The following is a 21,286-nucleotide window of genomic DNA, read 5'->3' as shown; positions in this document are numbered from 1 at the left end:
TAGGCACTGAGCAGGGACCGTCTGGCCTGTGAGGAAGTCACGGTCTGTGTGTGTGTGTGTGTGCGTGCGTGTGTGTGTGTGCGCGCGCGGGTGCGGTTTGGGAAACAGACATGAGGTGAACTCACTGCATTCTCAGGTATGTGTCCTTTCCCCCACCTGGCTGCCCACACTCAAGCACAACTCCTCCGAGAAGCCCCCCCAGATTGCCCCTCAGCCCAGCCCAGCCTCCAATGGCCCCTGTGCTCCCCCAGAACAGCAGAGGTCGTCCCTGCTCTTTCTCATCTGTCTCCCCGACCTGATCTGAGCTCCTTAGAGGTCAAGGGCTTTGTCTTGGTCATCTCTGCACCCCCGGCTCTGCGTGTGGAGCCTGGTACACAGCAGCTACCCAATAAGCAGGGGCCAAGTGAATGCATGTGTGGGTAAGTTGATCAGTGCAGTGACTCACTGGTGGAATTTCAGAGAGGGGGCTGGGAGCCACCTGGGTACCCTGCACATCTGGAGGGGGCTGCCTAGGGTGTTGGACTCCAGAAACACTAGAATGTAAGCCCCAGTCGGCAGGGATTCACCAGTGCCTGGAACAGCGCCTGGGACCCTGGAGGAATTTAATAAATATTGCAAGAAGTACAAGTAAAGGAAGGTCACCACCTTGAAGCTCTTCTATAACACCCCCCAGGGTCATTAGAGCCAGCTGTGCTTGCATCCCTCCACAGACAGGGAGCTCATCACCTCTCTCCCCAGGCAGCAGCTCTTTCCCTTTAGACAGCACTGCCTCCGGGAAGTTCTTCCACCTTTCCCCAGCCTGGGCAGAACCAGCTCGCCCCACCCCTGCTCTGAGAGAGCCCTGTGGCACATCCGGCCTTCGGGGATGTCTGTCCAGTGTGGCAGCCTCAAGTGTGCTGAGAGTGAGGGTCCAGCCCCCGCCCCCCTCAAAGTGCCCACTCTTCCCTGCCTGGCCCTCCTGCCCTCAGCAGGGGAGGTGATGAAGGTGAAGGGCCAGGACTGGGTCAAAGACGGCAGAAGTGGTCACAGAGAGAGGACAGGGCCTCACTCCTGAGGCGGATCATGACTTTATTTTCTCATCTCAGTGATTCATGCTCCTCGTGCCCAGATAGTCAGTGGTTCCCCCTCAGTGAGGGGAGGCGCTGAGGACCGAGGGGACGGGAGTGGACTGAGATCACACAGCCAGCCAGCGGATGGCAGTGGCAGGAGCGGACCTCAGACCCTGTGACCCCCAGAGCAGTGCTCCTCCCATGACCCCTGGCTGCCCCTTCTTGGGCCAGTGAGGTGGCAGAGGTGGAGGTCAGCTCCCAGGCTGACCCGGGGTCTGGGAAGCCCCGACATGTCCTGCAAGGCCGCCTCCCGCAGCTGCCCAGCCCAGCGCCTCCTCAGTGCCATCTCATAGCAGGCACTTGCACACTCCCAGAGATGGGGGGGTCTCCCTCCACCAGGCAGCCGCCTTCCTGTCGCCGTGGAGGGGTGGCGGTGGGGAGAAGAGAGGTGGCTTCCCCTCCCCTGGGGAACCCCCGAGCTCTTGCTCGCCCACTCAGGCTGGCAGTGGGGCAGAGGCAACCCCATATGCTGCTTCCTTCAGGGAACTTCCCTCCAGGGGCTCCCCCAGGACCCGGTGAGGGGGTGAGAAGTGCCTCTGAGAAGAAGGCTGCTGGAGGGAGGAATCCTCCTCCAGGCTGGGCCTCCCTGGAGACAGAGAGCTTGTCAGTTGCTGGGGAGTCGGCTCAGCTCTCCGCGTGCTGCTGCAGAGGGTCCCGGGATGCGGGGCCCAGCTGGGCTGCCCCTCACCAGCACGGGAACCTGCTCAGGGGTCTCGCAGGGAAGCCTGGCTGAGACTCTGCCATGAGCTTCTGTGTCACTCATCGACTTGGCCGCTGCCTCCAGGCAGCCTTCCTGGAATCCACACTCACAAGCTCTCTCTTCTTGGCTTCTTGGTTGTACCACCAGTCCTGCTCGAGTACATCTGTCTGGGATGTTCTGCACCACTTTCTTGGGGAGTCCCGCCGGCGCCTCCCCTGAAATGGACATCCCGAGGGCGGAGCCCACTCTGCTCTGGACTCCCCGCAGCTTCCAGTCCAGAGTCCCCTCCAGCTCAGTAAACAAGTGCAGACATCTCCAGCTGGAAGCTCCCTAGGGAGACCTGGTGCAATCCTGTCGGTCTGCCTGGAGGAAGCAGTTCGAGAGGAGGGAGGCAGCCAGGGGCTGACTGCTGGGGCCTGCACTGGGGCTGAGGCACCCCTCACCGGGTGCAATGGTGGGGAGCACAGAGTCCAGAGGGGCCAAGACATCCCTCAGTTTTCCAAGAACCGGAGGAGGAGTGAGCCCTGGGCAGAAGGCACACAGAGCCCTGGGGATGGAGCTTAGGAACCCCACAGCCCTCCTGCTGTGAGGCCTGACAGCATTTCAGAGGGCGAGGAGACGTTCACAGAAAGGGAGACTGAGGCCCAGAGAGAGGACGGGGGGGCTGGCTTCCCTTCGCCGGCTTCCTCAGGCCTCTCCTGGCAGCAGCTGGGTGCCGAGGGGCCTCATTGCCAATCCGGGCCTTCAGCTGTTCCCACCTACCTTCCTGAGCTCCGCCTCCCCGTCCCGTCAGCTCCAAGTAACGGGGGAGGGGAGGATGTCTGCAGCCAGGAAAGGGTGCCCTGGACTGGGAGGTGGGTCTCCAGGTACCATAGTCATGGGTTCCGGGACGCCTGGCCCAGCACCCCTCCCAGGAGCTCAGTGCTTGCTGGCAATCTTCTTCTTCCGAGCAGAGACCAGGTCGTAGAAGGGGACACGGGTGATGCTGGCCCTGGAAGGGGAGCAGGTGAAAGAGTGGGGGGCTGAGCTAGCATCAAGCCGTCCTATCTCCCAGCGCTTGTGATAGGGGCGTAGGTTTCGCAGGGAAAGGCCAGATGACCCCAACCAGGACCCGGGACCAGGCCGGGTGTGTCTGGCCTCGCTGGCCTAACTCAGAGGCCCATGATCAGGGCTGGAAAGAGGAGGCTGAGAGCTGAAAGCCTGGGGAAGTCTGCCCCCCAAATGTCCCTGCGCCCCTCTGCAGGCTCCATCAGACTCCCGGGAGGAGGTGGAAAGATCCTGGATGGAGTCAGACCTGCTTGCCGGCCTGGCTCTGCCCCTCACTGGCAGGGTGGCCCTGGGCTAGTCCCTCCCCACTCTGGGCCTCAGTTCCCTCATCTGTAAAATGGAGCTGAGAATGGATTTGAACTGGCAGCCTAATAGAGCTGCTGCCAAGCTTGAGGGAAAAGACCCTTCAAGCTCCTGGGACATGGCCCCGGTCCAGACACTGGTCCGCATCTCCCCATGGCTCAGAGTCAAGGTTGTTATCCTGCCCCTCACCTGGCCCTGCCTCTCCATGGCCTGTCCCTCCATTGCCCCTACACTGTAGCCTTTCTCACCTGGCCGCACCCCTTCTCTATTTACCAGCCTGTGGCTTCCCAGCCCCCCCCCCCCCCCCCAGAAATCCAAGCTCGTTGCCATGGCAGCCAAGGCCTTGCCATCCTCTGCAGCCTCATCTCTCACTGCTCAGCCCCCACAGTGCCCTGTCCCCGCACACTCAGGCCCCACGCTGCCCAGTACCAGCCGCCAGGACTGTGCCACACACTGACCTGCTCTCTCATCTTTGCCCACACTGGTCCTCCCGCCGGGAACGCCTGTTCCTCCATCTCTACCAGGTCTCCCCAGGGCCACTGAGGGTCCTGCCACTAACTACAGCGCCTGCCCGAGTCCGGCCGATGTCAGATGCTGGGCAAGGAGCTGGACATGCGGCCTCTCCTCTGCGCCTCCCGCCAGCCCCGTGGAGCTGGTGCCGCACCCCCCTGTGCCCTGGCGCCTGGCACTGTGCTGGCCTAGAGACGTGCGCACCCCCCTGTGCCCTGGCGCCTGGCACTGTGCTGGCCTAGAGACGTGCGCACAGAGTACGGGTGGGAGGGAGTTGGATGCCAGAAGCAGGAGGGAGATTCTGGAGTCGTCCTCCTTTGCAGACAGGAAAGAAGGCCCGAAAGAAGCAGGGGCTTCTGGGAAGTGACAGGAAGCCCATCCCTAGCAGCTGGGCGTCCCTTACCGTATGGCCTCGATCCACTGGTCCCGCTCCTCGGCGCTGGAGGCCGAGATCCGGTAAGACTCATGCTTGCCCTCCACCACCTTGCCGTCACCATCCGTCTTGCAGGCTTTGATCTTCTGGCCCCGGCAACTGGGGTTGTAAAGCTCCAGGCAGAACTGTGGGGAGGCAGCGGGGTGAGGGCAGGGCTGGGAGGAGAGGGGGGCTGGGCTGGACTCTCCAGGAGGTCAGGGAGGACTAGGCCCTTGGGTAAGACCCGTGTGGACCAGCAGCAGCACACACCTGGCCCCGGGCCTGCTTCCTGAGAGGCAGGGGGGCAGGCGGAAGGGTCCATGGCCTCAGGAGGGAGATGGAGGCAGCTCTGAGCCCCTCCCCGCCCCCCACCCCAGGTGGGCGGGGTCTGGCCTAACCTGCAGGAGAGCCCAGCCCAACCTCCTTCTCCTCCCACCAGCCCTTCCAGCCTCCCAGGTCCCCACTCCGGCACCTACCGGCTTCTTAGGGTCGTCCACCTTCTGCACCGACAGGTTCTCAAGGGGTATGATTCCTCGAGGCTCCTTGTCCTGCAGGGGAACCAGAGGGGAGGTCACGATCAGCAACTGGAGCCTTGAGGTGTGGACAGGGGAGCGAGCTGGTGGGGCTCCCTAAAACCAAGGGGAGGACCCCTGTCTTCCCAGACTCTGTCCAGCCCTGGAGGGGGAGCAGCACAGACAGAGCCCTGGCTGGGAGGTAGGAGACCCAACTTTAATCCCTTGGCCCTTGGCCCAGCCCCTCCTCCTCTCTGTAGCTCAGTTTTCCTCATCTGTAAAATGGGTGTGGAGGTGGATCACGTGATCCCAAAGGGCCCCAGCTCTGTGAGGGGACTGCTGCCTGGAGGGGCAGAGGGGTGCGGGGCAGGGGCAGGGGCAGGGCGGGCTCACAGTGGTGAACTCGAAGTAGTAGAGGCAGCTGTCGGTCAGGATGAACCAGCGCCGCTTCCACGTCTTCACGCGGCCTCCTGCAAGAGGCCGACTCGGAGTCAGTCCTCCTCCTCCCCCTCTTCCTCCTCCTCCTCCTCCTCCCCCCCACCCCCCGGCTGCGATGCTCCCCCCCCCCCCCCCCGGAAGAGCAGGGCCTTGGGTGCTTCCCCCCCCCGCCCCCCCCGGGCCCCTAGCTCCTAGCCGGCCGCACTTCCCCCAGATCTATCCCTTCCTTTCTCAGAAATCTTAGCGGCTCCGCACCCCCAGGTTTTCCCTGAGCTGCCTGACCCAGCCTGCGAGGCTCCTCCATGATCAGACCCCGGACAGTGGCTGGCCACTCCCCGGGCTGTCCTGCCGCCCGCCCCCTCGGTCCATCCTTGGCCTGCTTCCTGCCTGGCACTGGGCTGAGCATTTCATCTTTCATTTGCCAGGCAATAGTCTAGGGCAGTGGTTCTCAACCTTCCTCATGCCGCGACTTTCATACAGCTCCTCATGTGGTGGTGACCCCCAACCATAAAATTATTTTCGTGGCTACTTCATAACTGTAATTTTGCTACTGTTATGAATCGTAATGTAAATATCTGATAGGCAGGATGTATTTTCATTGTTACAAATTGAACATAATTAAAGCATAGTGATGAATCACAAAAACAATATGTAATTATATGTGTTTTCCGATGGTCTTAGGCGACCCCTGTGAAAGGGTCGTTCGATCCCCAAAGGGGTCGCGACCCACAGGTTGAGAACCGCTGTTCTAGAGGGTTTTAAATAATAATCACTTATTAATTGCACCTGTGAGGAGATCGTTATTAACCCATTTCACAGATGAGGAGACCAAGTCTCTGCTCAAGATCCTGCTGCAGAGCTGAGATTCGAACCCCCCAGGGGCAGAGCTCCAGAGGCAAGCGCTTGGCCATTTTGCTACACAGTCAAGCCTCCCAGTGATTACTCTGCCCATGTCACAGCTGTCCCGCCAGCCGCAGAAGGCCCCTGTGCCCGGCTAAGCGGCCCCTGCTGGAGGCGTCCAGGAGTGGGAGTGGGGGCGGGGGCTGGGCCCTGTGGTTCCCTACCAGACTCTGCAGCTGTCGCCCACACCACCGCAGCACCCACCACAGCTCCTCTCTGCAGGTCTAGGCCCTCATGTTGGGGGAGGCTCCCCTGAGCCACTTCCTGTCATCCTGTTGCCCCCTCTGTCCTCAGGGACACCCCGCCCTCTGCCCACCAAGATCTGCCACTTGCTGCCTGTGGCCTCCGGCAGGTGCCCTCACTTCACGGAGCCTTAGCTTCCTCAGTGGCCCTCGGGAAGGGAGAGGAACTGGAGATGAAGGGTTGTGGGTCTGTCAGCATTTGCCTCTCTTCCTGCTTGTCCTTCCCTCCCCCACCATCCCCTTCACTCCCAGGACAGACAGATGGAGAGATGGGGCAGGCCGACAGCTTCACCGGGAGTCAGGAGGTCTGGGACCGGCTCAACACCACCCTGAGGTTGCATGTCAACTTGTGTGTGTGTCAGCATGTGCCCCAGTGTGCATGAGTGTGTGCCTTGGTATGTCTGAGTGTGCGCTTGTGTGTGTCAGCCCTGTGACCTAGTGCACTGAGTGTGTGCCTGTGTGTGTCAGCCGTATGACCCAGTGTGCCTGAGTGTGTGCCTGAGTGTGTCACCATGTGCCCCAGTGCACATGAGTGTGTGCCTGTGTGTGTCAGCTGTGTGCTCCCAGTGTGTCTGTGTCTGAGTGTGTGCCTGTGTGTGTCAGCCGTGTGCCCCCAGTGTGCCTGAGTGTGTGCCTGTGTGTGTCAGCCGCGTGACCCAGTGTGTCTGAGTGTGTGCCTGCGTGTGTCAGCCGTGTGACCCAGTGTGCCTGAGTGTGTGTCTGTGTGTGTCAGCCGTATGACCCAGTGTGCCTGAGTGTGTGCCTGTGTGTGTCAGCATGTGCCCCAGTGCACATGAGTGTGTGCCTGTGTGTGTCAGCCGTGTGACCCAGTGTGCCTGAGTGTGTGCCTGCGTGTGCCCGTGTGCCTGAGTGCGCGTGCATCTCACCCAGCTTGAGCAGCCAGCCCTCGCGGTCAGGGTTGAAGAAGGTGTGAGTGAGGTCATTGCCGTCGTCCTCAGGGATGGAGAAGGGCTCGCTCTTGATGCTGTCGAAGAGGTTCTGGCCCGAGAGAAGGAGGGAAAGGCCTGGCTGTAATGTCCATCCCAGGCTGGGGCCTGGCCTGGCCTGTGTGGCCTCGGGCAGGTCACTGGACCTTGGGGCAAACTCTCCTCTCCTGTAGCTCATTGTGGGTCCCTGGCCTTCTTGGGGAGACTCTCCCGGGTTCCCCCAGACTCCCTGGTTCTCCACCCCCCCACCTCCCTTGCAGAGCGAGAGGAGGTCAGCGCCTCTGATACTGTGTGGTCGCCGCATGCGTGGCCCCCACGCTATCAGTATTCCAACCTCAGCTTGCTTGCTGGCCTTGACCTTCTCAAATAGGGGAGCTCCTCCAGGGCAGGCCTGGGTGTCCCCCCCCCCGCCCCCGCCCAGCTTCCCCAGGGCCTGGCCTGAAGCAGGTTGGCAACTATTTGCTGACTGAATGGATGCTGCTCCCCACCCACAGCCATACCCCCACCCACACACCCCGCCTGGAATCCCAGCCAGTGGCACGGCGGCATGGTGGGACAGGAGCACTGGGCCCTCTGGGTTAAAATCCAGCCCCGTCACTCAGTGGCTGTGTGACCCTGGGCATGTCCCTCAACCTCTCTGAGCTGCTGTGTCCTTATCCAATAAATGGAGAGAACAGGCTGGCTGGCCAGGGTTCCGGGGTAGTAAACAGACTACACAGGGTCAGAGCCCCCTCTCCAAGTCACAGAGGTGATGAGGAGGGAGGAGTACAGCCCCCGCCTGCACTCCCTCCGCCAAGTGCGTACAGGTCAGATGAGCACTTCCAAGACTGTCACCCCTGTGACGGTGTGACTGGGACACTCAGTGACTGGGACCTGTACACCCACCCACACGTTCACCTGTGCGTGCGTGTTTGTGCACACACACACACACACATAGAAACACACACACATAGGAATGCCGTTGATACACACATATAAGTGCAGACAGATACACACACAGCACATAGATGCACGTGCTGGGACACAGCAGGCAAGGGCAGGGCCTCCTTGGGCAACACCCCTGCTCAGGCACAGCAGCAGGGATTTCCAGGTGCCCTGGGTGGGGGCACAGAGGAGCCCGGGGGATTGGGGCTGTTCCGGCCGAAGGAGACTCTCAAGGTGAAACGCTGACCTCGGCTGTCAAAGGCAAAGGACCTGTTCTGGGTGGGCTCTGACTGGGGGGCAGGGGTCCCAGGGAGCGATTTCCGTTCTCTGTGAGGGCTTTCTGGCCGCCAGAGCTGCTGAAACATGGAAGGAGCAGCCTGGGAGGGGCAGGAGCGCCTGTCACTGGAGGTGCGAGTCAGGGCTCAGACCTCCCTTCGGAGTGTGGGTGTTGGCGATGGGTCATCCTTGTGCGTGTTGGACCCTCTGGGCACTTCATTTCGTAAGAGCTGCCCAGGCTTCCCAGTGTTTGGGGAAACATTCCAAGCTGTTTATTTCTGCTTCTGAAAACCAGACGCAGTGCTGGCTCTCCATCCCCAAGATAATTAAATCTTTTCCTTCTGCCGCGTTTGTGTGCGCTGCTGTTCAGATGGTTGCCTCAACATTTTAAATGAAAAAATCTAACGAGGGCTGCTTGATTCCCCCCAAGTTTTAGAAATGGTGTTTGCTTAGGGAAGGTCTTTCTGAAGGAGCGCGGGGAGGGAGGGGCGGGGGAGGGGAGGGACCTTGCTCTGTTTGGAGCCCCTGCAGCCCCCAGAGCAGCCGGAAGGCCTGCTGCTTCTCCCAGCCATGCCCTGCCTGGCCCAGCCTGGCCCTGGGAACTCCCGGGTGGCTCATGCTGGTTAAACAAGGGCTGCAGCAGGAGGCCTTGTCAGCGAAGCTGTCAGCACAGACAAATATTTGGAAGCCGGAGGAGGCGGGCAGGGGAGCCTGCCCCACACCCCCTGGGGGCCCTGGCAGCTTCTGCGTGCAGCATATCCGCCTGCACATTCTGCCCCCACAAGGAAAACCGCTCAGCTCCCCACGTTTCCTGTACCTTATAAACACCAGCCTCCCACCCCCCAACCGAACACCCCTGCTTCTGCCGCCACCAAACCACTGGGCCAGGCTGTCTTCTGCTGGGTGGGCACCATCAGACACTGGCATCTATCCCCTTTCCACGCCCCGTGTCCCTCTGGGGACTCACCCCACCCCAAACACACTTTCTGTCTAGATTGCCCAGGGGTATTGACACCCACTGCCCCCACCCAGGCTCCAGGGCAGGGTGTGAACGGGTCCCTTCTGGCTCATCAGAGCATCTCATCCTGCTGGTCTCAGTGACTGGTTCAGGGAGGGAAGGGTGACCGAAGCCAGCCAATCAGCCTGAATTCTGGGACTTTAGTTTAAACTAAGCAAAATGGGAGCCTGGAGCTGCCAGCCATCCCGGCCACAGCCTGGGGAGGGCCCCTTTGAGAGGAAAGCTGGCATGGAGGAGGGTGATTGACAGCATGAGAGACAGGACCGATACCCGACCTCTCTGAGCACCTGGATCTAGCCACACCTGAAGCCGACCAACCCGAAGACATATTGATCCCTGATCTTTTCTGTTACATGAGCTTAAGCTCCTCTAGCCAGGAAGCGACTGTCTGCAGGGACACACAGCCAAGTCCTCTGTCCCTAAGTCGTGCCCCTGGTCTCTGCAGAGGGAAGGGCTCTGGGATCAGACAGACATGGCTTCGAATCTGAACTCCTCACAAACTATGAAACCCCTCCCTGACCAGCTACCCCTCTTGGAGCTCAGTTTCCTCCTCTGTAAACTGGGGATGGTTTCTGACAGCGGGTCAGAGTCCTCAGGTGGTCGGGAGACTTAAGGAGAACGTGGAGTCTCTGGAACTGGGCTCAGACGCTGGGCTCCACCAGTTCTGATGGAGTCACTTGGACTCCACAGTAGAAGATGCCCTGAACTGGGAGGCTGTTCCCCTGCCCGGCCTCAGTTTCTCCACTTGTAACCCTCCTCCTTCTCCTCTCACACCCTCGCTCCCTCTCTGGGCAGCGCTCTCACGGTAAGTGATTCCTCTCATTTCTCCAGCATCTGCCAAGTGCCAGGGACTTGAAGTGCATTATCTCTGCTTCTGGGAGGATGACGTGGGATCAGTGCCATCAGCCCACTTTGTAGATGAAGAAAGTGAGGCCCAGACTCAAGGTCATACAGCCATAAAGGCAGCGCTAGGATTTGATCTTCCATCCTCTGAGTCCACACCCGTGTCTTTGCCCCAAGTCTCGTAGGCACTGTGGCCTGTCCCATCACGAGGGCCAGGGAAGACCTGCTCGACCCACCCGTCCCTCAACCCCACTGCGCCCCTGTCCGAGCCTTTCCCAGCTGTGCACCCTCATGGCCCGCAAGCCCTCGGGTTGGCCTCTCTTTAGGGGCTGCACCTGCAGCAGCTTAATTTCTATATCAGGCTCTTCAAAGCACTACAGGTCCTCAGCAGGGCCTGGGCTGGGATGGCTCCATGAGGAATCCTTCCGCAAAGGGGCCAACTTTGAATATCCGAAGGTGCTGAAAGCCGAGTCCTGGCTTTGCATATGAGGAAGAGGAGGCCCAGAGAGAAGGCAAGGAGACCCCCCCCCCCCCCTTCCACCATCCGGCCATCGACAACAGCGACCTGTGAAAGCCTTGGATAGCAAGGACCAGGCCTGGGTGGGTCTCCGTGTGCCCCGAGAGCTTCGGGATGAATTAGCCCCTCCAACTGTACCAGGTACTTTGCTAAATACCTTCCCTTCCTACACTAATCCTGAGAGCTGGGAGCTCAGGGAGGTCAAGCCACTTACCTAACGTCATGTACCAGGACGTGGGGACCAGGACTCAGGTGTGGCCTGACCTCTCAGCTCTGCTCCGTCCCTGCCTCTCTCAGTGGCCAAGGAAGAGGATGAACCCTTCCCAGACCCCCCAGGCAGAGTCTGAGGCAAAACTGAGATAACAGACCAGCCAGCTCTGTGAGCAGAAAGTTACAAGCTCCACACAAATGCAAGGGATTGTGATCAACAACAGGCTTAAACTGAGCAAAGATCCAGGAGGGAGGTGCTGGGAAAGGCCCCCCGGGGGCTGATGCTACTCTGTGGCACAGGGAGCTGGGCAGGACTGGGCTGGCTGGCCATTAACTCATTAACTGCCAGACGTGTGCCCAGCTTCCTGCCGGGAGTGCCATGACGAGATGAGTCAACAGTTCTCGAGTGCCTTTTATGTTTCAGGCGTTTTACTAAGTGCCGGGGTGTTAAAATCATTATTCATTCTTCTTACCAGTGGCACAAGCCACCGATTGAGCCCGTGCTCTGTCCCTGCATGGGCTGTGCCCTTTGCATTGAAAACATTGGCTCTCAGAGCAGCTCCGTGACACAGGCGCCATCATCCCTGTTGTATGAGGGGCTGGTGGCTGGGAGAGGGTGAGTCATTCCCAAGGTCACGCGGCAGGCAGACAGGGGAGGCGAGATCTGACCAGAGCTCCCACCACAATCAATGTCCCCTTCTGGGACTAAGAAGCGTGGGGGGCTGAGGGCCCTTCTCAGACAGGGGGGGGCGCCAGCCTCATTCCGGACCCAGGCTCCCCTGGCTTCTGCAGGAGGTACATGGTGCTAAGCCGGGAGCGTGGGCTTCACACTCTCCCCCGCACCTGCCGGGCTCTGGCCTGGAGGGAACTGGGGCTCTATGGAGCTCTGGGCATGTCCACTCCGAGAAATGAACTGTCCATTCATTTGTGCTGAGCCAGGCTCTGAATCTCACGCCAGTGTTTGCAGAACTGCTCCCGACTCCCTGTGGCCCATAGAAAACAGGCCAACTCCCGAGGCTGCCGTCCAAAGGCCTGGACGCTCTGGCCCCACCATGCCGCCCATCACTGTCCACGGGCACCCACACCCCAGCCTGCCAATCCGGACTCCCCTCCCCTACCCAGGCCAGGCCTGGGTTCTGGCTGCTTCCTCTTTCGGAAGGGACCTTTCTCTGCTTCTCCTCGGGGGAAACTCCTGTTCAATCTGCAAGGCCCAGTTCAAAGTCACCCCCTCTGTGGAGCCTTCTAGGGCGACACCTTTCCCTGCCCCCAGGAGAGGGAGGTTGTGTCCTCTGTGTCTCCATGGCCGTGTTCCCATGGCGAGCACAGCACGAGTCACCCAGGGCTGTACTCCACCGGGCCTGGAGCGGGGTGGCGGGGCGGGCAGGCGCTGCTTGACGAGGAGATGGGAGCCCTGGGCTCTGCTCAGCTCTGGAGCTGACGTGCGGCCTGCGGGAGACCTCAATTTCCTCCCTCCGAAGGGGGAAGAGCGTGAGGGTTTTCAGCTCTGACGCACTCAGCATCTAAGAACCTGGGATTCCAAGCAATAGGCGGGCTGCGTGAGGCGCCCTTTCCGGAAGGTGTGAAGGGTGGGTGCCAGAGTCCCGTAAAGCTTGAGGCCTGGCAGGGCCTCCTGGGTGGTCCATCTCTGAACATGGGGGCCACGTGGGAGGGGGATCCCAGGACCAGCCTCTTACGGGGGTCCGTCTCCAGACAGTCGCCAACCCGATGGCTCAGCTCAGAGGAGCCCCCTCGGGCTGCCCATCAGTGGCGGGGCTGGCGAGGCCACGCCCCCTTACCCGCAGCTGGTCCTCGGGCAGGTCGCTGCCGGCGTTGATGCCGCGGTTCATGGACACAAAGCGCTCGAAGGGCGGCTTGTCCCGGACGTTGGGGTTGTGGAGGCTGGTGTTGAGCATGATGACGGAGAAGGACAGGACGTAGCAGGTGTCTGCGGGTGGGGACAGCGGGTCAGAGCCTGCCCTGGCCGCTCCCCCTCCTCTGCCCCGGCTCCTCCTAGGGACCAAGGGTCGGCCTCTCCAGGGCCCCCTCTCCTCCTGGCTTGGCATTCGAGGCCGGGCTCACCTTCCACTCCTACTGGACTCCCTGCTCCAAAGCCACTCCCGCAGCCACAGCCAGGAGGCCGGGGTGCTTCCCACCCCTGCACCTTTGCTCTTGCGGGGCCCCTGCCAGGCGTCCCCTCCCCTGCCCTCCCCTTTTCTACCCAGTCAGGTCCTCAGCTCCAGCGCTCCGCCCCACCGAGCCCGCCAGCCCCTCTGCCCACGCTGTTCTCTGCCTCCCGGGTCTCGGGGAGCACTTATTGTTGGCACCACTGTTCAGGGCTTAGTCAGTGCTGCTTGGTAATCTGGCCGCATGGGGGGGGGGGGGCCTGTTCTCAGATCCAGATGTTCACGTGCGAGGCAGCGAGGCTGCGCGCTGGGCGGAGCATTTGGGAGGGAGGTGACTGCTGCTCTGGGGTGTGTGTTCAGAGCCAGGGAAGTCCGGCTATGTCCTGCCCAGGGCCTTTGCTTGAACTAGAACTCCTGCTCAAACTGCCCTTTATCCCCTTGACCAGTGGTCAGCAAACTGCGGCTCGGCAAACGGCGGCTCGTGAGCCACATGTGGCTCTATGGCCCCTTGAGTGTGGCTCTTCCACAAAATACCGACTTCTGCGCATGGGCCACGAAGTTTCAATCGCACTGTACATGTACGCCCGCACATGGTATTTTGTGGAAGAGCCACACTCAAGCGACCAAAGAGCCACATGTGGCTCGCAAGTTGCTGTTTGCCGACCACGGCCCTTGATCTTCTGGAGAACTCTCATTCATCCTTCAAAACCCCATTCAGACTCCACTGCCTCTGGGAAGCCATCCTGGACATGCTGACTCCCCAGTCCCTGCCCTCAGACAGGTGCTGCTGCCCAGCACCCAGGGCCATGGTTTCCTGCCTCCTCCCCCGAGGAGCATGAGTGGCAGCTCTGCCCAACAAGTGCCCAGTAGAGGGGCTGGCACAGGGCTGGTGCTCAGTGAGGGCTTGGAATGATCTGGGCTCCCAGGGTCTGGGTACTTGGGAGAAACCAGAGGGAGTGGGGTAAGCATGGTGCTTTGGGAGGCAGATCCGTGCCTGGCGATGCCTAACCCTTTGAGTGCCAACCAATATCCTAGGAACTATGCTAAAATTGCCAAAGCATTTTTGCTGATTTTACAGCAGTTTAGGAAAAAAATTATGAATCGCAAGTCAATGAAGTTAAGGAAACCTTTACTACATTGACATACTTAGCAATATCATCATCATCACTAATAAAAGCAGATTTAGAACGGGCGCCATTTCGAAGTTTTGATAGCGCTCCTGGCACTTTTGGCAAAAGACAGGAGGAGCGCAATCGCGCTCCCCGGCGCTCTAGGTTTTAAGGACAGTGGTTCTCAACCTTCCTAATGCTGCGACCCTTTAATACAGTTCCTCATGTTGTGGTGACCCCCAATTTCATTGTTACAAATTGGACATAATTAAAGCATAGTGATTAATCACAAAACCAATATGTAATTATATATGTGTTTTCCGATGGTCTTAGGCGACCCCTGTGAAAGGGTCGTTCGACCCCTAAAGGGGTTGCAACCCACAGGTTGAGAACCGCTGGCTTAAGGGGGTCCAGAGCCCCGGGTCCTGCCCCACACGGGCACCTGTGGACTGGAAGACGCCTGGGTTGCAGAGGCAGTAGCGAGTGGCAAACGTCTCCATCATCCGGTCAATCTTCTGGGCCTCGCCCGGCAGCCGGAAGCTCCAGAGGAACTGCCTGGGGGAGGAACAGGGCTGTGGGCAGCGGGGTGGGTGGGGCTCTCGGGGACCCTGGCCAAGCCAGTCTGCCTCTCCCAGGCTTGGTCTCTTTATCCTGTAAACGGGCGAATCTGTCAGCCAAGCTCTGCAAGCACCGGGCATGCAGGAGGTTTCCAAGAAATGCCTGTTTTTTTCTTCCCCCAGAATACAGAGCTGAGCTTGTGCTGCCCGCTGCCCGTCTGAGTCCTCGCACCTTTTGTGGCCCAGTGCACCTCAGCCGGAGCGGGACTCCCTGCTGCCCGGGTTCTGCAGCTCTCCCTGCCTGGCCATCAGGTACTGCGGTCTGACTGTGGGCCCTGGGCCAGCCCCAGGCACCCAGCATCTGCTCCATAGGCCTTGTTGAGTGAGTGAATGAGTGAGCGAATGACTATTGGAAACTAGCCCTCTCTCTCAAAGAGCATGAGTTAGAGGGAAGGCCACGTTGCCTGCATAGTGGTGGCTCCTTTCTTCTCTGCCTTGAAAACTCCTATTCATCCTTTAAAGCCCAGCTCAAAGGCCCCCTTTTGGGAGCTAATTTTCCAAGATTCCCTAAACACTTACTGTGGGCCCGATTCTAAGCACGTTCTCATTTAGTTCTCACAACTGCATGAGGTTGGTACTATTATTATTCCCATTTTACAGATGAAGAAATAGGCACTGCGAGGTTTTTGGTGACTTGCCCAAAACCACACAGGGGGTGAGTGGCAGAACGGAGATATGAACTGGGCAGTCTGGCTCCAGAGTTTGTGCTCCTAACAGATATGCTATAATGCCTCTGTAATTGTAAAAATAAAGTAGGCACAATAATATTCTATTAGAAAACCAGAGGCCCAGTGCACAAATTCATGCACAGGTGGGGTCCGCTGGCCTGTCTGAGGGAGGGGCCAAAGGCAGTTGGTTGGCCGGCCCCACCCCTGATCAGGGTGGAGGGGGGCGATTGGGGGCAGGGCTGGCCAGGGGGAGGGGCCGAGAATGGTTGGCCAGCCCCACCTGCTGGTCTAACTCCCAGTCGAGGGGACAATTTGCATATTAGTCTTTTATTATATAGGATAATAAGTAATAATAATGCAATACGTGCTAAGCTGTATTAATAAAATAAATAAAACAAGCACTATTCTGAAAAGTAGTGGGAATGGCAGTAATAATCGTAATAACAATTCCAGTGATTAAGTATTATTATAGTAATGTTGTAACATAGTAATACCAGCAGCAGCAGCAGAAATGAACCAGGTGCCGTTCCAGGTGGTCCAGCCAATTGTCTCAGCAGCCCCAGCTGCATGCGGCGGGCACTGCCATTCATTCATTTTGGCTCCTGACACTTTGTGCTCTTAGCCGTGTGGCTCGTGATGCCCCCAGCAGCCCCACCCTGGCTGTGCCACCATCGTGGGCAGGCCCTGGACCACTCACCTGAGGGCCTGGACGAGGTTGAGGTTGGCGAACTCGTGGCAGTCCACAAAGGCCTGGAGGACCTGCAGGTTGATGGGGTCCCTGGGGAGGGGGCAGAAGGGAGAGTGGGATGCATTGGGGAACTTTCTGGTATGAACCGCCTGGAGGGGATGGAGGTGGGGGAGGGACAGGAGGGGACAGATGTCCTCCTTCTGGGTCCAGCCTCTATCTGGCCTGCTCACATCTGTCTGACCCCACAGCACCCGCTCCCACATGCACACCGTGCCCCCCCACACCTGAACAGACCCCCACCACGCCCACCGCTCACCAGCGCTGCTCTCACTCGGGATGCGAGCCTGGCTTTGGAGGGCTTCCCCTGAGTCAGACCCTCCCTCTGTCACTGCCCGCCTGGGACGCCACTCAAGCCACTGGATCTCCCCCAGCCCCAGTGTCCTGATCTGTGCAACCGAGATGACTATGCGGATCCCTGTGCCTCCCTCTTCCCGGCTCTTAGACCAGGGGGTGCTGCCCTTCTCGCCACCCATGCTCCCTGCTCGCTCAGGAGAAATGGGTCCTCTGGGGAGCCTGGGAGAAGGGTGGCTGGCTCGCTGGCCCAGCTCCACCTGGGTCCCTTGCAGTCCCAGCCTCCCAACCCAGCAGCCAGAGGGGTTCTCTCGACACTCCTCTGCCCAGAGCCCCCAATGGACACCCACCTTGTCACTTACTACTTCCTCCCTCCTTCCTTTGCTCTCTTCCAGTCTTGCCAGCCTGCTGTTCCTCGCGCATGTTTCTGCCTCAGGGCCTTTGCACATGCTGTTCCCTCTGCCTGGAATGCTCTTCCCCTAGATGTCTACCCTGCTCTCCCCCTTTAAGTTTCAGTCGAACATCCCCCTCCATGAGACATTCCTGTCCGTGCTAAAGTCACAGCCCTTGCCCTGTGGTCCCCAGCCCCTCTCACCTCCCATCCCTGCTTTATTTGGACTCCAAAGAATTTATAATTTTCTAACAGGTTTTACATATTTGGGAATCTGTCTTCCCCACTGGAATCTGTCCTTCCCGAGGGCAGGAGTTTTGTCTGTCTTGGTCACTGGTCTAAATCCGGGGCTTAGAACAGTGCCTGGCATAGGATAGATACTAACAAATGTCTACCTGTTAAAGGAAGGAAAGAAGGAAGGAAGGAAATAAGGAAGGAAGGAAGGAAGGAAGGAAGGAAGGAAGGAAGGAAGGAAGGAAGGCTTTGGTTCAGCATCTGGAGGGAAGGGACAGCCTCCTCAAGCTGCAGGAGCTATGACTTTCCTGACATAATTCACTCCCTCACTCACCTGCACATACACATCTACACTCACCTGCGTGCACACACCTGCACACCCCATTCCCTGCCTCCCTCAGGCCCCGTCCCCTTACCTCTCCCCCAAGTAGGTACCGATGGCCGTCTTGTTGAGACCCTCACCCTTGTACAGGAACCGGGCAATGTCCTGGGCGTTGGAGGCCAGCAGCTTGTGCTCAATGAGATACTGGATGCCCTGGACGTGGTACACAGAGCCATGAGCAGCCAGCCTGGGAGGAGGGAGGGAGGGAGCCCCCGTGGCCCAAGCCCCGGGGCCTGGCATCTGGCATTGGCACAGCCTGTTCTGGGAAGTTGTGTCCCTCCTTAATAGAAGCTGCCTGTGTAAGGTGGTGAGTTCCCCATCACTGGAGGCATGCAAAGAGAGACGGGGTGTCTGCCAGGTTCATGCCAGATGCTCCCCAGGGTTCCCCTCAGTCTGACACGCTTTGACTATAAGCGTCAATGATTCCATTGATTTAAAATGTTAAGATTCAGTGATTCAGCCATTCCTTTTGTCCCCTAAAAGTTCACATTATTTAAAAAGGGTGTTTCATTTGTTTTCTTGCAAGTAATCTATGTCCGTTGCATAAGAATTAGGAAAACACAAAATCAAAAGGAGAAATTGCCCAAGTCCTACCACTCGGAGGTAGGCAGTGCCACGGTGGCCTTCTCTCCCTTTCTAGATGGGAGTGGGAGCGGGTCACGCCTTCGCACCAAAACCTGCTTTTCTGGTTTGACAATATCACAACGTCTCTCCCCACGACTCCGGCTCTCGGAGTCCATCCTTCTCATTTTAGGCATTGGAGAGATTGCCCCTGGTTTTCTGTGATGGGTCCTTCATGTTCCTTTTGGTGAAAGAGGCTTCTGGAAGCTGGGGGGACAGTTTGTGGGGGGGCTCTGAATGCAAGGCAGGGGGTCCTGGGGACCCCTGAGTGGCCCTTCCCAGGTGCTCGGGCGGGGAGTGTGAGTGTGTGTGTGTGGTCCCTGGTATGGGGCAGAGGGGTCCAATTTCTGGGGCTGTGGGAGGTGAGTGGGTGGGTGAGGCCGTGGGGGGTGAGTGGGTGGGTGAGGCCGTGGGGGTGAGTGGGTGGGTGAGGCCGTGGGGGGCGTGGGTGGGTGAGGCCGTGGGAGGTGAGTGGGTGGGTGAGGCCGTGGGAGGTGAGTGGGTGGGTGAGGCCGTGGGGGGCGAGTGGGTGGGTGGGGCCGTGGGGGGCGAGTGGGTGGGTGGGGCCGTGGGGGGCGAGTGGGTGGGTGAGGCCGTGGGAGGCGAGTGGGTGGGTGAGGCCGTGGCGGGCGAGTGGGTGGGTGAGGCCGTGGCGGGCGAGTGGGTGGGTGAGGCCGTGGGGGGCGAGTGGGTGGGTGAGGCCGTGGGGGGCGAGTGGGTGGGTGAGGCCGTGGGGGGTGAGTGGGTGGGTGAGGCCGTGGGGGTGAGTGGGTGGGTGAGGCCGTGGGGGTGAGTGGGTGGGTGAGGCCGTGGGGGTGAGTGGGTGGGTGAGGCTGTGGGGGGTGAGTGGGTGGGTGATGCTGTGGGCCTGTGACAGGGAGGGCAGGTAGCCTTTGGAGCCAGAGCAGTGAATTTCCAGGCCCCTGGCTGCCCTGCCCACCTCTGCTCTGTGTCAGCTCAGCTTCCTCTGTCTGTGTTCCCACAGGAAAGGAGCCCGCAGCCCTCCAGCAGGGCAGGGGCGGGCTGGGGGAGGGGAGAGGGTAGCTGCGTCCTCAGCGCTCTGTGCCTGCAGCCAGATCTGGCTCCCCGGACCCGCGTCTGGAAGGTATTTCTGGAGACCGAGCCCCAGAACCTAAGGGTCCTCGTGTCTGATGCCCTCCCCACAGAGGAGGAAGCAGGCCTAGTGCCCAGGGAGCCCAGGGCCATGGCCATCACGGACCCCCACCTCCTGGCTCCCACCTCACGCCTGGGCTGCTGTGCCCGGGATGACTGGACAGGAGGCTGAGCCCTGCTGGCCTCAGCTTCCTCATCTGCAGGATGGGTTATAGTGTCAGCGGAGGGAAACGAGAGCATTACGAAGGTGGAGGCATGCAACAACCCGGCCCCGTGAGTCCAGCCCCTCACACTGCCTACCTTCACGGGGTCCATGTTGAACTTCTTGCGCCCAATGCATAGCTCCTTCTCCTTCTGGGCCATCCGGCTGTGGGCACAAAGGTGTCAGCGTGGGCTGCCCCAGGACCCAGGGCACGCCCTTCCAGCAGGTCTCCAAGGACCTCAGACACCCTGCGACTCCCGTCCCCTCAGCTAGAGCAAATACTCCCGAGGGGCCTCGGGGGGGGGGGGGGGAGGGGGGGGCAGGCTTTGTGAGCATGAGAAATGCAGGGTCTGGGCCCTCCCAGAGCCACCACACCAGACTCTCCCAATGGGCCCAGCACCATGGCCTTGAGAACCCAGAGTTCTCAGGAGGAGCACTTAGGGCCCTCGCCCCCCTGCCCCCCCGCCCCCCCGCCCCGTCCCTCCCCCCCTCCCCCAGCTGGAGTGCGGGCAAGATGACAGGAGGCTGGGGGGAGAGCGCAGGTGGGGCCAGCCTCTTGGTGCAAATGGGCCCCACCCCTTGCTGGCCCAGCCACTTAGGGAGAGCCCCTCATCTCCCTGGAACTCAGTTCCTCATCTGTAAAATGGGCAGCATCACCCCAGCTCCCAGCACTGTTGGGAGGTTAAAGGCCTGGAAACAGCAGGTGGCTGGTGCTCTGGACATGTCCTGTGTTACGGTTGGGGCCTGAGCAGGGAGGGAGTCTGGAGACGGGATGGGAGTGCGTGGGAGTGTCTGTGTGCACGTGTGGGGGCCAGACAGGTGGAGGCGGCAGAGAGCTCCGGGGTGGCAGGGCAGGGTGGGGACTTCCTGGGATACTGGGCCCTATGGGGTGATGTCAGGATCAACCTTCTCATCTCACAAGTGGGAAAAACGGAGGCCCCAAGAGGGGAGGGGACCAGCCCCCGGTGACAGCCAATGGGGAGCCTTCCCATAGCAGGGGCAGCTGAATGACTCCCTGAGGGTGGAGTCACAGCCAGGCTCCTCCCCCTGAGCCTTGGCTTCCCTGTCCTCATCCTTGGGGCTGAGTTTGCCTTCTCCCCTCCCATCCCGGGATGCTCCTGGGTGGCGGTTGGTCAAGGGGTAGGTCAGGGTGGGTCGGAAGAGACTTTGGGTGGAGAGGATGGGAGGATGGGGCTGTCTCTCAAGAGAGGGAGGTGCTTGGAAGCAGGGACCAGCCAGCCCTGCTCCTGTCTCACCGTCCTGCCTCCTCCTCCGGGCCCCCTCCCTGACTTCCCCAGGGCCCAGACCAGGCATGGCCCTGCTCATTCATGGTGTGTGACATCCTTAGGATGACACCATGGCAACTTCCGGGGCCCCCTGGCCGACACCTCACCTCTCCTCTGAAATCTCGAAGCAGTCGATTTGGGCAAACACATCTTCGATCTCATCCTTCAGCTTCTGTGGGTGGCAGTGGGGGAGGGGCAGGATAGGGAGGGAGAGTCAGGGTGTGGAAGCTGGGATAGAAGGGGTTTCACAACTCTCCCCCAGCCACTCCCACCCCGGCGTGACCCCCGCATTGCTCTCTCCTGACAGATCCCCTTCCCGGAGGTCACCTATCCTCAAAGTCCCAAACCAAACTGCTTCCGTCTACTCTCTTTCTTCCACCATCTCCTGACTTGGGGGTGTCGTCCCCAAGTCCCCACCCTATTCCCGGCTTTCCCCTCTCTCTCCTCTGCAGCTGTAGAGTCTCCTGCCGTCCTGCCAAGCCCACCCCACCAGCCCTCCTCCGCCCAGCTACCATCTTTCTGAAGCAGACTGGTGCCTGCCCTGCCCCTGCTCAAACTCCTTCCATGGCTCCCACTGCCCCCGTCCCCAGGCA

At 59.9% G+C, this 21,286-nt stretch overlaps 1 protein-coding gene across 2 annotated transcripts in view; it reads right to left on the bottom strand.

Moving 5' to 3' along the window:
* Window positions 1-1,021: 1,021 nt before the first annotated feature.
* The window catches only part of CYTH4 (cytohesin 4), a 29,801-nt gene continuing 9,536 nt past the window's right edge, over window positions 1,022-21,286 (bottom strand). The window contains exons 3-13 of one of the 2 annotated variants that reach the window (XM_081084264.1): window positions 20,801-20,865; window positions 19,506-19,572; window positions 17,506-17,624; window positions 16,123-16,203; window positions 14,583-14,791; window positions 12,705-12,853; window positions 7,061-7,172; window positions 4,987-5,063; window positions 4,558-4,629; window positions 4,073-4,227; window positions 1,022-2,800 (exon numbers count right to left, since the gene is read on the bottom strand). In XM_081084264.1, coding sequence (XP_080940390.1) covers window positions 2,728-2,800; window positions 4,073-4,227; window positions 4,558-4,629; window positions 4,987-5,063; window positions 7,061-7,172; window positions 12,705-12,853; window positions 14,583-14,791; window positions 16,123-16,203; window positions 17,506-17,624; window positions 19,506-19,572; window positions 20,801-20,865 — 1,179 coding nt within the window. In that variant the 3' untranslated portion in view covers window positions 1,022-2,727. The remainder of the gene's footprint in view (window positions 2,801-4,072; window positions 4,228-4,557; window positions 4,630-4,986; window positions 5,064-7,060; window positions 7,173-12,704; window positions 12,854-14,582; window positions 14,792-16,122; window positions 16,204-17,505; window positions 17,625-19,505; window positions 19,573-20,800; window positions 20,866-21,286) is intronic. The other variant, XM_081084265.1, reaches the window with a different exon arrangement.

This window comes from Myotis nattereri (genome assembly GCF_964212035.1).
Source record: "Myotis nattereri genome assembly, chromosome: 2".
Taxonomy (NCBI): Eukaryota; Metazoa; Chordata; class Mammalia; order Chiroptera; family Vespertilionidae; genus Myotis; species Myotis nattereri.
This window is presented reverse-complemented; position numbering and strand designations above follow the sequence as displayed.